Below are 17,375 nucleotides of genomic sequence, written 5' to 3'. Positions count from 1 at the left end.
AAGGTAACCTGCCTCTCCAGTAATTAAAGTTTGTGTTCAAAGAAGCTTACTGGACTCAGACTCCCTATCTTGCTCTCTCGCGTCATAAAGGACAAAACTATTCCAGAAACTTCTTTCATGTGACTCAGCAGTTTCCAAAAATAGTGCAACTTGTAATACGCTATAAATAGTAATAGAACATTCTAGACAACTAACGTAAATGTATAAAAGCTGGCTTGTGAGAAGTACAAAGGAGATTTGCCCGAGGGCATACCCTCGTGGCCGGCTGACTGAAGCTGTGGAAGCTATGATATGACAAGGCTATGACCTTTTGACCTTGCGATATCCGGAGAGACGAAAGAGATGAAAAAGACGATAGCCGAGAAGGGAAGAAGATAAATAATACAGAGTTCACTATGAAGTCCTCCGGAAGGATTTGTGTACACGTAAAGAAAGTCATGAATCAAGAAAGCCAAGCGCTGTAGTCTTCAGTCGGCGGATGTTGGAATTGGAAGTTAATCAAGACGACGCACTTACACGGCATGAAGGATTGTAAGTTTGCTTTATGAACTGCTTAACTTAATCGTTAACCTAAGTAAATTAGACAATGTAAAACTAATTAAATAATAGTTAAAATGGGTAACTGCCTGTTGTTACATTTTTGTTGCGTGCCATATATCGTACTCGGAAGTCTATTTTCATATATGCTTTGTTAGCGGACATTTGTTGGTCATTCGTGCCCGTAACACAGTTTACTACCGATAACTCGACAGCGAATCCAGGAGACGTCGTAGACGCAAGCGCGGTAGAAGGTTCACAGTCCTGGGACGCAGACGTGGAAATCGAAATCCCTGAGGTACTAAAAAATCTGGAAAATAAGGGTGTGAAATTTAAGGCCGTGCCTTTTTTGAATGCTCCTTGTCAAAGTAAAATCACGAAGGATCGCTCCATTTATTTTAGCGTTGATACAATCGTCACATCGCAAATAATTCTCGAAGCTTTTGACGAGGCAGAAATCGATATTGACGCTTTCACCGGAATCCAGAGAAAGGCGTCCAGCAGATCTTGGATCGTGACTTTCAAGAGCCGTGCAGCTAAAGAAGCCGCTCTTGAAACACCTTTTGTCGTGATTGCCGTTCTCAAAGTGTTCTTGGGCGACTGCGAAAATCGTTTGGTCCTCGTCAAGATCCATGAAGCCCCCGCTGAACTACCCGACACTGCTGTGATTGGCCGACTCAGCCACTACGGTCATGTCCTTTCCTTTCGGCGCGATAAAATTGCACAACATATCCAGAATGGAGTAAGAACGGCTCGAATGGCGCTACATCGAACTATCCCTGCCAACATCAACATAGCTGGTGAACCTATTAAAATATGGTACCCAAATCAGCCAAAAGCTTGCCGGAATTGTGGAGCTACTGACCACATGGCCAAAGACTGCTCTGCAGTCCGTTGTTCTAATTGTGAATGCCCTGGGCATCGAGCTCAAGAATGTAAAGACTCGCCAAGGTGTTCCGTTTGTTTAGCGGACAACCATTCCATGCCTCAATGCCCCTTCCTGCTCTTCAGCGCGAACGTCGATAGTGAGCCAACACCACCTAAAACTGAAGAGGAAAAGAAAAAAGAGCGAGCCCCGCGCGCCAAGGAAAGAGAAGAAAGACAGCAAAAACTACAACAACAGAGAGAACAACAGCGACAACAAGAAGAACAACAGAAATTACTAGAAAAGCAGAAACAACAAGAACAACAGAAACAACAAGATCAACAGAAACAACGAGAACAACAGCGCGACGAAGGTAGAAGAGAACGACCAAGAGAACGAAGAGACGAGCGAGGGAGGGACGATCGAGAAGAACGAAGAGATGACCGGAGAGACGGCAGAAGAGAGAGAGATAGAGACGATCGAGATTATTATCGCGACCGCGATGACCGCGATAGATCTTCCCGCCGTGACTACTCTGGCTCCGAAACTGATGATGATGGATGGCAGAGAGCTAAACCTAGGAGAAGGCGGTACAGATATTAACTTTTTATTTATATTTAATGAGTGAGCTTAAAATAATTTCTCTAAATGTGCGAGGACTCGGGTCCTCCAGTAAAAGTCGAAAAATTATTCAAGAATTAAATTATTCAAACTGTGACATAATCCTTTTACAAGAAACACATGTCTCATGCAAAAAACAAGCGGAGGAATTCGAAATACTCTGGCGCGGCAAATGTCTGTGGTCCTTCGGGACTGGCAGGTCTGCCGGTGTTGCCATCCTCTTTTCTCTAAGCTTCCCAGGCAAAATTATCCGTTTTTTGACCGATTCCGACGGAAGAATATTGAGCTTACTCATTGACTACTATAATTCTAAACTAAATTTAGTAAACATTTACTCTCCCAATGCTATTTCGGATCGTAAAAGTTTTTTCTCTTGTCTGCACAATTACTTTCTCCCCCAAAGGGATCTAGTGATCGGGGGAGACTTTAATTGTGTAGACAATGTCCTAGATAAATTAAATTGTTCCGCCATCCCATTGTCTGATCTAAAACTTCTCCGATCCCTTTGTGCTGATTTCTCACTTACAGACATTTGGCGCAAAAACAACCAGCGCAAAGTAACTTTCACCTGGTCTAACAAAGACCATACCCAGGCATCTAGAATTGACCGCTTTCTCGTCGCTAAAGGCTTAACCCTAGTAACCAAATGTAATATTCTTCCATGCGTATACGCACTATCCGATCATGACTTTGTAAAAATTGAACTAAAGACTAACCCTTCTAATCACGGTCCTGGAATTTGGAAGTTCAACAGCTCTTTACTCTCAGATGTAGAATTTAAAAACATTATGTCAAAATCGATTAACAACTTTAAGCTTAAAATCCCCGAATTCGCCTCCCTTCGCGAATGGTGGGATGCTCTAAAAATTGAAATCCGCAAAACAAGTATTTCATACTGCATCCGTAAACAGAGAACAGCAAATGCCAAAAGAATCCTAATTACTAAGCAATTAACCCGTGCTAAAAATGCTTTACATTCTAATTGCTTAAATAACCCAGGTGTAATTAGCGATTTGGAAAGCCAATTGTCCTCTCTAATCTCGAAAGAAGCCGAAGGAGCTAAAGTCCGCTCCCGAGCACAATGGTTCGAAGAAGGCGAGAAACCAACACGCTATTTCTTCCGTCTGGAGAAAAAACGAGCTGACACGAATAGCTTTGAATCTTTCTTTGACGAGAACGGTGTTCTCAGAGACTCACAAAATGATCTTGAAAAAATTCTAACCAATTTCTACAAGAATTTATTCACCAAAGATCCTCTTGATATGCGAATTCAAACTGAAATAATTGACGACCTCGAATTTTCACTGACTGATTTTGAGCGCAATCTATGTGAAGGTCCTTTTTCCAATGATGAATTACTTTCTGCATTGGAAGGCCTTCAGACCGGCAAGTCACCCGGTTCTGATGGTCTCCCAAGAGAATTTTATTCGTGTTTTTGGAGCGATTTGAGCGAATCTCTCCTTTCTGTTTTGAACCGAGGCCTTTCTTGCTGGCTCCCTCGAGGATAGCCAGTATGAGGGCCTCCTACGACTCATCCACAAAAAAGATGATCGACGCCTCGCAAAAAATTGGCGCCCAATTTCCTTGTTAAACACTGACTACAAGTTAGCATCTAAAATCATCACTGAACGATTGAAAAAAGTCATGAACTCCATCGTGCATTCAGACCAAACGTGCGGTGTGGTCGGCCGCACTATCTTCTCAAATTTGGCCTTACTTCGTGATGTCCTTGACATGATTGACAAAACAAATGAACCAGGTATTCTCATTTCCTTAGATGAAGAAAAAGCTTTTGATCGAGTTGACCACGAATTCATGATGAGAGTATCGCGTAAATTCGGTTTCGGCCCCTCCTTTTGTGGGTGGGTCGAACTATTTTATTCTAAAGCCTTCTCTAGAATCATTGTTAATGGCTCCCTGTCCCCCCCTGTCCACTTACGGAGAGGGGTGAGACAGGGATGCCCATTATCTCCTCTCCTTTATGTGCTAGTTTCAGAAGTATTATCAACGCAAATCCGTAATTGTAAAGATATTGAAGGTTTCCTGCTTCCCGGAGCAGGTGGCCTTTAATATAAAATATCCCAGTACGCTGACGATGCCACTTGCATCTTAAAATCCGAAAGATCTCTTTCTTCACTTCTCCGAGTCGTATCAAAATTTGAACAAGGATCTGGCGCTAAACTGAACACGTCCAAATCTGAAGCAATGTGGTTACGAAAATGGCGAACTAGAATTGAATCTCCCTATGGCCTCAAATGGGTCACTAAAATGAGAGTGCTTGGTGTTTACTTCTCAAACGGCCTCGTCAATGTCGACGACGACAATTGGCGGCCCAAATTAGACAAACTAAATTCGATTCTAAATCTTTGGAAACAAAGAGACCTTTCTTTTATCGGTAGGACCTTAATTGTAAATACTTTAGGCGCAAGCCGTTTATGGCACGTTGCTAAAGTCATCCCCCCACCCTGTTGGGTGCAAGATAGATTTAAATCGATCATTTGGCCTTTTATCTGGAAAGGAAAAATGGAAAATGTTAGTCGCGATCGCTGTTGTGCGCCCCCATCCTCTGGGGGCCTCAACGTCGTTAATTTTAAAGCTAAGTGCGCTAGCCTGCGCCTTTCTGTTTTTTCCAGTTTAAGAGATGACTTTGGTACATCCAAATGGCATTACCTAGCTCGATATTTTTTAGGACATAAGCTAACTATTCTAGATCCCCGTTTTTCTTTTCCCACCAATTCTGGTCCCTCTTCCTTCCTTCCTTCCAATTACTACCGGCTTTGTTTAGATAATTTCCGTACCTTGCATGAGAAAACTGGTGCCTTACCTGATTTACTCACCAGTAAGAATTTATATCTTTTGTAACTTGACCCCGTCTGCGTTGCACCCCGGTGCTCCGGTTTTTGGGCGTCTGCTATAGACCGCCCCATCAATCGTTGGGCCTGGGTGTGGCGCAAGTCTCGCCTAAAGCTAATTGAAAACAAGAAAAACGATCTAATTTGGCTATTGATCCATAGAATGATCCGCGTAAGATATCTCCTTAAGTCTTGGGGATACATCAATAATGACAAATGCGCGATCTTCGGCGAAACAGAAACTATTGAACACTGTTTCTTGGGATGTCCCAGAGTTGTGAAAGTCTGGGACTATTTCTTTCCCCTTTTTCGTGTTCTACTCGACTCCCCCTTCTCTATCTCCCCTACATCTATCTACTACCCCTTTTCCCTAGACCAATCTACCACCAGTATATCCTTATCTAACTTTCTCAAGGCAACCATCATATATTGGTGTTGGCTTGCCAGAAATAAAGCTACCTTTGAATGTTCTCTTTTGAGCTCCAACGCGATTATCGACTTAAGGGGGGATTCTACCTAAAAAAAGTGCATTTTTTCAAATAATTGTAGGAATTTAAGTTTTGGTCACAACTATCTAAAACTATATATCACTGGAAAGCTTATGAACTATATTTTTCAAAAAAAGGTGTTATGTCACACCTGCAGCAAATGTAACCTGACACCGGTCATTTCAATTAACAACTTGTAGTGTCTCACCTATATGTACTTGAGTAAAGATTGTTAGAAACTGTTTCAATGAAATACCAATATTTTGCTGTTATTCTAAACAATATTGAATACTTGTTGGGATGAGTGAAGGATTTCAAGAATTTTTTAAATTTGACATCACAGCACTGGTGTCAAGTTACACATCTAACACATGATCACTATTTGTTTAATCATTTCTTTAGAAAGACCTCTATGGCATTTTCCTTCACTCATCCCAAATAACTCAATTAGATCAGCAATCCCTAAAAATTTCAGGTCCATAGCTCTCATACTTCTTGAGTAATCTTTTCTCAAGTATTAAAAAATACGTTTTGAGAAAAAAAGGCCTAAAGTTACAAGATTTTAAAATTAAACACCTCCTGTATTCAAATTATGAAGTCAATGAGTAGCCATAAGTTCAAATATAATTAGGATAGGCAAGAGCAAGAGTTAGAATGCCCCAGCTTCATATGAAACATCTTCTTTTTCACGAAGAGCCGCTTCTCTTTGAGTACGGATAAGCTGCAATCCCTGCCGGCGCTTCTTCTCCTTGGCCGTTGCCTGCTTATCAGCTTTCCGAAGCCTTGAATTATCTCTTAGTCGAAATGCATCCTCAGTAAATGCACCTCCAGGAATTGAAAGCCTTTCCATCAATCTTTCTCTGCTTTCTGCACCTCTGTGGAAGTGGCAGACTGCAGACGCAGCAGCACACCGGACAACTTTCACTCCATGGTGTTTATGTTTGGGACACCGGACCCAAACCATTGCGTTGATGCTTTCATTTGGGTTCTGGGTTTTTCCTCGTACACATCTTTCTAAAAGTTTACTGTCACTTAATGACACAAATGTGGGTTTTAGAGTCTCCACGAAGACTTCGGGCAAACAGTCATCTCCTTTGTAGGTACTGGTTCCTGTTGCCTGGTCCTGTTGCCATTTGCACCATGATGAATCACCTGGTGGACAGAAGCGGTGTTGTTTAGCATTGTCAGTTGAATTTACACAGTGATGGAGAATGGCTATAATATTTTTTTTCATAGCATAAACTGCAATGTCAACCTCCCGTTCAGAGGGATTTGCCTTGGTCAAGGTGTTTTGCCGGATTGCTAGGCCATAGTACCTTTGAAGCTGCTTGATCTTTCCTTCTGTAAGCCGGCCACGCCCTCCTATAGGTTTTCCATCAGCAAGTTTACCCTTACTGCATGCCTTCAAATTCATTAAATGTTTGCCCATCCTTTTCTGCACATGGCCTACACAATCCAGTTTAATAACTTCACAGTCATCATAGGCATGTTGAACAGTGTTAAAGGCCTTACTGTCCCCGTCTGACACCATCCATTTGTACCTCATGTTATGAAGTTCGATGGATCTATTCCAAAGAACAGAAGCTCCTTCTGCTTCCATAGCAGGTGAACTGCCTTCGAAGTTGATGTCACAATCTCCAGATGCAACATGCTCCCTCCTCCATTCTTCAAACTCTTCCACATTCCCTTCACATTGTGAGTTCTTTAGGGAGCACTTACGGCAAGATTTAGACATCACGTGATAGTCTAAAACTTCTCCTGTGTCAATTGAGATGACGAAAACAACACCTGTTAGTGATGTGAAACCTCTTTTGGCCCAAGTGCCATCAAAGCTAACAGCAGCATCAATTATTGTGGTGCTGTCTGAGATGCCATTTTCCTCCATGATTAGCTTTCGGAGCCTTTGGCCTGCACCTTTTAGTTCTTCTTTTGCTTCACTTTCCAGTGCTTCCAAAATTACATCAACTTGCTTGTAGTAAGCAGCTCTTGACAAACAAGGCATGTTCATTATCGCACAGAAAGAAGAGAGTCCCTCGTAGCCACTTCCAGTTTCTATTGAGTGGTAGACAGCTCTCCGGTTGACATCAAATGATTTGCCTTTCTTGGCAAGGTTGGGTGATGTCTGCCAAGGAGTACTTTCATCACAAGAATTGCAGTGAATGGAGAGATCTGACATCAGTCCATAACGGCTAGCGGTATTTTCTTCAATAGTAAGGTCTCCTATATTAAAAACATGACGGAAAAGGATGCTATTAGCTATAGTTACTGAACCAAACAGAACCACAATGTTGGAGCATTAGTTCACACCTCCATAAATGTGTACAAGTGTTGCAGTGAAGAAAGATCAGAAAAAATGATTAAACAATAATAAAACTCCTTTTCTGCAAATAATTCTAACTATCGTTTTTCTTTAGGTTCAAGGGGCTGAAAAGCATATTTATGATGTGTGATATTTTTCTCACCTTCTTCGCATTTGTGTAAAGTTGAGAGCACAGAAGAGAAGCTCTTTAGATCAACGAGCCTGTATCCTTTTTCTACCTCAGCTACCTCGAAAACTTTTTTGTTTTCATCAGAACTTGAAGAAGACTCATCTTCTGAGCTCTGGAATCTCATCTTCTTCCTTGAAGAACTAGGAAGCTGATCGCTTTCTTCGCCAAAATCTGACAGATCAGACTGATCGTGCGAAGTTCCTGGGGTCGGTTCGTTTGGTTCACTCTTCCTGTTGCAACCGCTTTTCTTCAGTAATTGCGCTTTTTTACGATCTCCTCCATGCCCCTTTCTTTTCCTAGTTTTCCTGTAAACGGTTCTTTTCTTCTTTCCAGTCATTCCAGCACAAAAGAGACAAAAGGAGTTCAATATTTCGCAATACACTGTGACAACTTTCACACAAAAATCTCTCACTCGTCTCCAGTGTTACTCTTTCAATTTCTTATTTTCCCCTTCATGTAAGACAGCACAAGGATTCTAAGGGGCGTTTCGGGCTTGTTTGACATATTTTGAGCTCCAAACAGGCTGGTAAACAAGTAAGAAACAAAAAATGCTGTTTTGGTTGCCATGGAAACGAGATTTCTATTTAGATACCTCTCCTTTTCTAACGTAATTTCTCATTTATATTTTAAAATTTTTCGGTAAAAACGATCGTCAGTGTAAAGTCGAATAGTTGAACCTCGCATTTCTGAAGAAAACAAAAAAACAATATTTTGAGCTAATTTCAGGTAGAATCCCCCCTTAATTAAAAGAGATGTCCAACTCAGAATTCTTAGCAGCGACACTGATACCTTAAGGAATTTTTGGTCTTTTAAAAACGCATTTTGTTCGGCCGATGCTGGTAAACCTGTCCTCTTTCCCTCTCTTGCTCCCCCCTGAACCTTTGTATATAATAAAACTTGTTAAACCTCGCCCATGAGGGTGCTTACTCCAGGCTACAGGCCCGCGCGCTGTTTGCGCCCCACATGGTCGGGACAAAACTCTTTGTAAATAGTAAATAGAAAACTTTTAAATAGAACTTTGTTACCTCTTACAGGTGGGCGCTTACTCCGGGCTGTTATAGCCCGTGCGCTGTTCGTGCAGCCTGTAAGAAAAAATATCATTAGTTAATTGAGACCTGTAAATACCTAAGTAACTCATAATTTAATTCGAATACTTTAATCAATTAGAATTGTAAATAGATATCATTGACGAAATAAAACCACCTGGTCTCCAGGCTTTTATATTTTTTAAAAAAAAGTACTGTCTGCAGTTATACACATGTTTATACAAGTCTGTTTCGTGATTGCTCTTGCATTTCTCTACCCAACATATGTATATGTATGTACGTATAATAACTGAAAATAACGGTAAATAACTGAAGAAGGTCTCTGACTGAAACGTTTTTATTAAAATTTTTTATATTTTTTACGTCAGAAGTTTTCCATCCTCGCAATTTTTTAAATTTTCTATGTATATATATATATATATATACATATATACACATGTTTATGTATAAATAAATACACACATGTTTATGTATGTATGTATGTATGTATGTATATAGGAAGTCTTCCTTTCAATTTTTCCGTATAGCACGATATATGTTGAGTAGAAAAATAAGATAACTATGTTTTTATCCGTACAAGCCTGTTTCATGATTGCTCACTCATAAGGGGATATATGAGTAAGCAATCACGAAACAGGCTTGTGGGGATAAAAGCATAGTTATCTTATTTTTCTACCCAACACCTATATATGTATTAATATATATATTTGATGAACCAATCACATCTCAAATATGTTTTTAATGAGATCTTTGGGAAATAAGTTACTGTGTCAACAAATCAGAATTGGTTTGTAGTATGAACTTTAATCTTCAAAAACTAAGTTCCTCAACAAACTAATGATGTGGAGGAATATATGCCATGTCATTTCTTGAGTCGTCTGTTTTATTTAATTCAACACCAAATAAAACAGACAACAATAGTTGAGACATGCAGTAACGTTTCACAACAAATGCTATCTTAAGTAAATTATTCTTCTTAAAGGTTGTATTATTTTCATTTTTCCCGCAATGCTTACAAGCAGGCGATATGTGTTAGGCGATATGCGTCAGTTTTTAATTGACGTAAAGCACTAGATTTTTTCAGGCTTTAAGTGCTAGGCCGCACATAAACGATAACCATGCAGGCTGGTTACTGGTTACACTTATCTTTCGAGTGAACTTAAAAATGTTTAGTTTGAGCAAAAAGTTAATACTGTGAATCGCTTTAATTGTTAACGCACTGATGAAAACTAACAACGGCGGAAACAGTTGAAGGATTGGCTGATTGATTAAATTCGATTAATTAATTATCTTGTACAAACATTGGCGATTAGATCTATCAGTAGATTACTTTAGCGAACAAAACAACCGTACCTTTCTGAAAAAAAAAGAAAAGAAACTTGTGGCAGTCACCGCCACATATCTATAATTTAAATCAGTAAAAAAACTCGCGGTCCATAAAAAATGTCTTCTGTGGTATATCGTTCCGAGGCAGTAAACTTCAGAGGCTTGTTATCAGAAGTAAGCGAGAGAAAACCTAATGTAAACAAAGTTAATCACATTTAAATGCATTTCTCCGAGACTCGCGCTAAGTGACGAAGTGACTTATTCCCATGCTAGCTGTTGACGTTTCCGCGGCACTTACATAAGTCCCCGCAGTTTAACTAGCAAATTTATCATGGCATCAACTTGTTCCATAACTCCAGCTCCATGTTAACAAACAATGAAAAGCACTCAACAGCGATTTTACTCAAATCAGCAAGGCTTTCAATCCAGGGAATAATAATGGCATAATGTGACTGTTTCAGCTATAAGCTGGAAGATTTTACGCCAATATCGTGTTCCTTCTAAACTGCAAATCCGGCCAGAATATAGGCCCCCTGTAGCCTCTTGTTTTGTAGTAAAAATCAGTTGCATACATTGTAATTCATTGTAGAAATATTTTGCATATTCTGTGGTCAAACGCAGCAATGAAAACAAGCCTGATAACATAAAATTTTGCAGAAATCGTAGACAGAAAATGCCACTAACGGTTTTTCCGCGCTCTTTTTTGCGCCGAAAGCAATCCGTCAGTAATGACTGTCAAGTCGTCTTCGGTGAATGTGCAAATGATCGTGCCCGCGTGATAAAAAAATCGTAACCTTATTAGGCTTCGATATGTAAACTTTCGTACAAAGCAAGAAGATTTTACAAGCTTTTTTTTCATGAATGTTATCCCGTAAGGAATTGAATTATGCTTTATCACCTAACTTTTCCTGCCTATTTTGTGACACAGGATGTATGCTAAATTGGAGGAAGTCATAACTAATTACCACTGCATTTACTAGGTGAATTTAACATCAAATGTTACAATAATTCGTTTTTTAACAACTTCCATACCAAATGCTACCCATTAAGTAAACCTATGCTCGACGAAATGATTTGCACATGCATTTAGTTCATCTTTGAAACTGTCACCTACTTCTAGGTGTCAAACAATACAACAATACATTACCCTCTTTCACAATGCTTTTTGCATCTGTGTGTGGCCATTGATACAATACGCATAAAGCGCTGTAAAATGTCTACATTTTTAAGATATCTTTACAACTGTCTCAAGCATCCTTTTTACCCTTAATTTTGTTATTACCCAACTCTGCTTCCGAGTTGCTGATCGTCCACAAACAGCTCTAAGCCTACAGCGTTTGAGTTGGTGAATCATTACATCATGTCAACTTACATTCGTTCATCCTCTTTCGAATATCTGGTCGGTAAAATAGTTCGTATTTAGTTGATTGAAATACCACCTTCTTTTACATGTAGCTTGACTTACTTACGTCCATGGATTCAGTTTAATTCTTTATTTTATTAGTAGGCAATCGTTATAAAACAGCTCGAAGCGCCGTACAGTGTTCGAGTCAGTAAATCATTATATCATCACTAATGTCACACTACACTCAAAGCTCCTCTTTCGAATCTGGTGTCGTGAGCAGTACTCACATTTCATTCATTGAAATTTCACCAACTTTAAGATTTCTCAAAAAGAACGCATAAAGCGGGATCCATATAACTCTTCCTTTTATCAATAAGCAATTTCACTTCTGAGCTACATATCGCTTCAAAGTTAAGCTTCACTCTGCTTGATGCTCACAGCGTTTAAGCTTTTTTAAGAGTGATGAACTTGAAGGGTCGCACTAACGATTTCGAAGCTTACATTCGGCACAAGTCCAGTCCTGACAATCACCCATTTTAGACGTTTGTGCCTCTTTTGTTATTACTGATCGCCACTGTGGTTCTTGTAGTGGTCGAGGCACCTTTATCGCACCCTTAGAGATCACTCAGGCAGAAGTCCATGTTGAATGTCATGGGGTGTTACGAAAGCTAAGACCCTCGAAAACGAAGACCTAAGACCTGTCTTAGTTTTCGAGATTACGAAAACCTAGACCCCCAGAATCGAATCCGTCGAAATATAAAGTCAAATTGTAACCGATTAAGTGGTCTAATCTGGGGTGTCTACAAAAAGAAGATCGAAGACCGAAAAACGAAGACAAGGGGGTCTTCCTTTGGTAGAAAAGACCCCGTGAATCTATAAAACGAAGACCGTCGCTAAAACGCTTTGTCAGACGCCAATTAACACGAAATCAAGGCGGTCTTCGTTTTATAGAAAAGACCCCGTGAATCTATAACACGAAGACCCTCGCTAAAACGCTTTGTCAGACACAAATTGACGCGAAATCATTGGGTCTTCGTTTATTTGTAGAAAGGATCGTCTAAATATGCAAAACGGATACCCTAGATTGAATAGTTCCCTTTGGCAATGAAAGTTTGACGCAAGAAGAATCAAATATTGTTTATTTGTGGCTATTCAATTCTGGAATTATAGAAACTACACTCAGGGAAAATGTCTTCAATTCCTGATAGATTTGACTGATTTCTACTTAAAGAACATTAACAAAACCAAAGTAAACAACGATGTGTCAATTATCTAACTGCAGTTTGAAATTAAAATCCGGTTCCGGACTAAAAGTGAGAATTTTATAAGTCAAGTGAGAGCAACAAGAGTTCCAACTAAAAAAAGTTTTGCAAATGAAGACATTCAATTATGACGCAAATAAGACCAAATAACGCTCCCGCTCCCTCGTCTTCCTTAGCGCTTTTAATTTTTTGTTTACTCGCAAACAGTTTTAGCAAGGGTCTTTATTTTTTAGATTCACACGGTCCTTTTCAAACGGAAAACAAAGGCCCCAATGATTTCGCGTCAATTGGTGTTTGACAAAGCGTTTTAGCGAGGGTCTTCGTTTCATAGATTCACGGGGTCTTTTCTACAAAACGAAAACCCCCTTTTCTTCGTTTTTCGGTCTTCGATCTTCGGTCTTCGGTCTTTGGTCTTCGTTTTGTAGACACCCGTCTAATCTGTCCAATAATCTCCTGTCCGATCCTTCCCACCGAGTTTTAGTTCAAATTTAACGGTAAATTTGGGGGTCTTAGTTTTCGTAATCTCGTAAACTAAGATCCCTCTTAGTTTTCGTAATTTAAACTAAGACCCCCACCAAATCATTCTGTAAAATGTTTACAAAGTCGAATTACGACCGTGGACATAAAATTAGGAACCCACAGAAAGCTCGTTATTTGCTCAATCGAGCAAAAACAATGCTGTACTTGCATTATGGGAAAGCGCCAACATCGATTTTATCTGCTTCCCAACAAAGAGTTAAGGCCATGTTCGCACTACACCGAGAAATTAGGTTTGGTATTTGCAAAAAAATTGAAAATTTTGTAACAACGAATTTTCTATTTTTGTAAAAGAGTTATTTGGGTAACCACAACCACGTCAGTCAATCGAAAAAGATACCGAGATTTCATGACAGTGCATTTTCTTTTATGCCGTTTCTGTTCAAGGACTGATCGCAAAGCAAAATGCCCCCGCGAAATGTTATAATCGCCCTTCTTTGCTGTTTGCTTGCCATGCAAAACCTGATTGTGGCTGGTCAACTCTTACTGGTAGTATCGAAAACAAAGCACCCGAAAACGAAGACCGAAGACCGAAGACCGAAGCACCCAAAACTCGAAAGCGAAACACCCAAATCTCGAAAATGAAGCACCCCCAAATGTCTTAAACGAGCCCTTCTGATTATACATCACCTAAAAAGCATCTCTTTTTGCAATGGCAAGTCATGTATTGATGCAGTTAATTACTTCTGAGTGACAACTTTATCCCCACGGGTCCTAAAGAGCTACTTTGACTCGTCTGAGAGCAGCGACATGTTTCTGGCGTCAATCAAGTGTGAAAGGGACTTCGCCCCGCGTCATAGTAAATCGGAAGAAGGACTTTTTTGATAGTCTAGATATGCGGCTAAACGTCGAAGGAGTTAATTTTTTTGCGGGAAACTTTATCGAAAGCATCAGCCACACACCGGTGTCAGTGATTGCATTTTTCGTTAATGATACATTTTATGATACATTTTACAAGGATAAAAGTTTTTTTTTCCCTTTAACTCATTTGCTCAACGAACTTCGACGCCGTCGTCGACCTGTAGAATCCTGGTTTGAAGTAACTTCCCTGAAGCCTTTTTCCGTAGACAGTTTAGAATATTAATGGGAGAGAGTCACTCGACAACTAACTAATGCGACGTTCAATTACGAAATATGATGACCACTGGAAGAGGATCTGTCAAGAGACAAAATATTTTCTCGCCCGACAAAAAATTGTAGGCCTCTAAAACTAGTTGATAGTCTGCGTCGCAGACATTCTAAACCGCCGATATACCGGGGATTGTGTGACATGTCCGGCTGCAACGCAGGCTACTAGTTGACCGCATCTTTGAAGTTTGGTGGCTATTAGGAAAATTTTGGTGGGTAAAAAATCGTTCGCACTGAAAATGGTCTCGCGTTGACAGATTTTTTTGCAAAACAAACAAAATTTCGCGTAGTGCGAACAGGCCCTCAGTAATCACCGACACCGAAAATCGCGACCAGGTATTCCTTGCGACTCCCCAAGGTTTAATTGTTTTCCAATTTGTCCTGGCCGCTGCCGATCAGTTCTTGCGTAAAAACTTACGAAACCTTTGAAGTGGAACTAGGGTGGCTACTGTTGCTTGCCGATATTATCCGTCGGCAAAACGTAGAAGTCAGTAAAAGTGACCGATTTTGCCGGGGAAATTTTATTGTCTGGAGCTTGGACTTGTCAGGAGAGTTTCGTTGAGGGCTGGATTACACCCCATGTTGTGAAACCAATTGTGAAGATATCGCGTTTATTCTTCGCTTTTTTTGTCACATTTCTTCGCTTCGTGATGTTACAGTAACACGGGAAATCTAACCGGATTTATCGTCGAATATGAGCTTTCTGTGGGCTCTTAATTTAATGTCCACGTGCAATCCGCCAAAACCTGGCGCTTGTGCATAAGTTATTCGGCACTGTCACAGGTAACGCAATCTCGATCGCAGACACGTAGAAAAACATCCATCTCCAATGGAAAGGCAATTTTATGATTTAAAGGATAAGCAACAACCCCATCTAAAACCACCTATAACCACCTACAACCACCTTCAGAATACTATTGTGGCAATGTAAATGCACACCGGAAATGTTGTCGCATGTCTCGCCTGTCTCGCATGTCATTACAAGGGAAAATCACCAAGAGAACATTGTTTACACAGGAGCAGCACCAAGAGCCTTGAGGTTTTTTGAGTAATAGATAGACTACCTTTTCGTGGTCAGTGTTTTCAAGGTCTGAGTTTTCGAGGTCTGCGTTTTCGCAGTCTGCTTTCAGGTCAACTGGACACCAAGCAGGACCCCCAGTAGCAGGAAATTTGACGAGGTTGCGTAATAATTTTGTTTACTTTTACAGCCGTGTGAAATGTACGGCTTCATTTCTGTGTTCTGCCGGCGGGATGCCACTTTGTCACCGGAATAGTATGGAACGTATGTAACAACAGGGAAATCAAAAGCAATCAAAACCAAGAATTAAAATCGGAACAAATTGAAGCCAGCATGTCCGGCAAGTTGCGAGAGCTGATTGAATCGATCTATTTCGAGTGTGGTACTCTTAGGGATGTTGCTTGTAACTGCGGTAATTTTAGAGAATTTATAAGCTACATGCGTCTCTCGAGATTTGCAAGTTCTGTTTATCACAGCTTTTACATCATTTAAACTGTCAATGTTCTTTTCCCAATTTCCTGTCAGCAGTTGAGTTCTTTTCTCTGAACAATAGCTTCTCATTTTAAACTGTTTTACGCGAGTTTGACTAATAGTCGTGGGTCGTGGGTACAAGTCGTGGGTCGTGGGTGTGGGTATGGGTGTGGGTGTGGGTGTGGGTGTGGGTAAAAGTTGTGGGTGTGGTTAATACTTAATAATAAAAATAATCATTTAAAATATTAATTATAATAATACATAAATTTTATACAACCCCGTTATTCATTAATTTAACTGTTCTTACTTCTAATTATTTTATTTTGTTTATTTAATTTATCCCACTTTACGTCTATTTTTATCTGCTATCTCACTATCAGTGAAATTAGTTTTTCATATTTCCGCTATTATATCATACGGCTATTTAAAAACCACTTTCTATCAGTAGGCACAAAAAAGCGAAGAAACTCTTTTGTTTGCGAAACAGATACAATTTTTGTTTCCGCTTTTCCATTATGAAAATACAATAGTGTTTTTGCATAGGCTAAAATATGGACTGGGCCATTTTTTGGACTATTTTTTGGACCATTTTTTGGACCATTATTTGGACCATTACTTAGACCATTTATAAGGGGGGAGGCACACCTTTTAAAAGAACACCAACATAGCGCTAACTCGCCGAAAACGCTTCAAATGGCCTGAGACGCTCGGAATCAACAAAGAAAACAACAAGGCAATAAGGTAAGCCCATTTTATTTCAAAACAAGACATTTCTTTCTCTCTTTTAAGGCAAACCGATAACATCCCACACAAACCTTTATAAATATAAAACGTTGCGCAACACGGTAAGAGTCACGTCCGCTTTTCTAGTAGTGAGCTTGGGCTGCCTATGTGCAGACTAACAAACTCGTATATATTTTATATTTGCCGGTATATATTATATATTATATTATATATTTGCTCTTGTTCGGCAAATATATAATATAATGTCTAGATTTAGCCAAGCCTAAAAGCGGAGCTCCCAAGTTCGTAATGTTGTACCCTGGCTCCAGAGGTTTCTCTTTTTCTCTCCTTTTTCTCCCTGTTTACAATCCTGTCGAGCTGCGAAGCAGCGAGATTTGCCGAGCGGCGTAACTCGCAGCTCCGAGAAAAAGAGACGCTGCTACGCAGCTCGGCCAATCTCGCTGCTTCGTAGCCCGAAAGGATTGTAAACAAGGAGAAAAAGAGAAATCTCTGGAGCCAGGGTAGTAATGTTGATGATAACATAAAAGATGTGCATTTGCCAAGACTCACCTGAGACACTCCTCCCTTATTTTTCTCCTACCCTACCCTACCCTACCCTACCCTACCCGTGCTATCTGAAGGTGTTATGTACTGTATAACACAACAG

General features: G+C 40.1%; 2 protein-coding genes across 2 annotated transcripts; one reads left to right on the top strand and one right to left on the bottom strand.

Annotated features, from left to right (window-relative positions):
• Window positions 1–985: 985 nt before the first annotated feature.
• Window positions 986–2,352, top strand: LOC148738105 (uncharacterized). The gene has a single exon (XM_088749982.1). It carries the CDS (start codon window positions 1,295–1,297, stop codon window positions 2,003–2,005), a length of 711 nt encoding a protein of 236 aa, XP_088606108.1. The 5' UTR covers window positions 986–1,294; the 3' UTR covers window positions 2,006–2,352.
• A 3,108-nt stretch (window positions 2,353–5,460) lies between these two features.
• On the bottom strand, window positions 5,461–8,590 carry LOC148738104 (uncharacterized). Its single transcript, XM_088749936.1, has 2 exons — window positions 7,826–8,590; window positions 5,461–7,583 (listed from the first exon to the last, which is right to left on the bottom strand). The coding sequence occupies exons 1-2, from the start codon at window positions 8,187–8,189 to the stop codon at window positions 6,013–6,015; spliced, it is 1,935 nt and encodes a 644-aa protein (XP_088606062.1). The 5' UTR covers window positions 8,190–8,590; the 3' UTR covers window positions 5,461–6,012.
• Between the last annotated feature and the right edge of the window lie 8,785 nt (window positions 8,591–17,375).

Source organism: Stylophora pistillata, chromosome 2 (assembly GCF_964205215.1).
Source record: "Stylophora pistillata chromosome 2, jaStyPist1.2, whole genome shotgun sequence".
Classification (NCBI taxonomy): domain Eukaryota; kingdom Metazoa; phylum Cnidaria; class Anthozoa; order Scleractinia; family Pocilloporidae; genus Stylophora; species Stylophora pistillata.
This window is presented reverse-complemented; position numbering and strand designations above follow the sequence as displayed.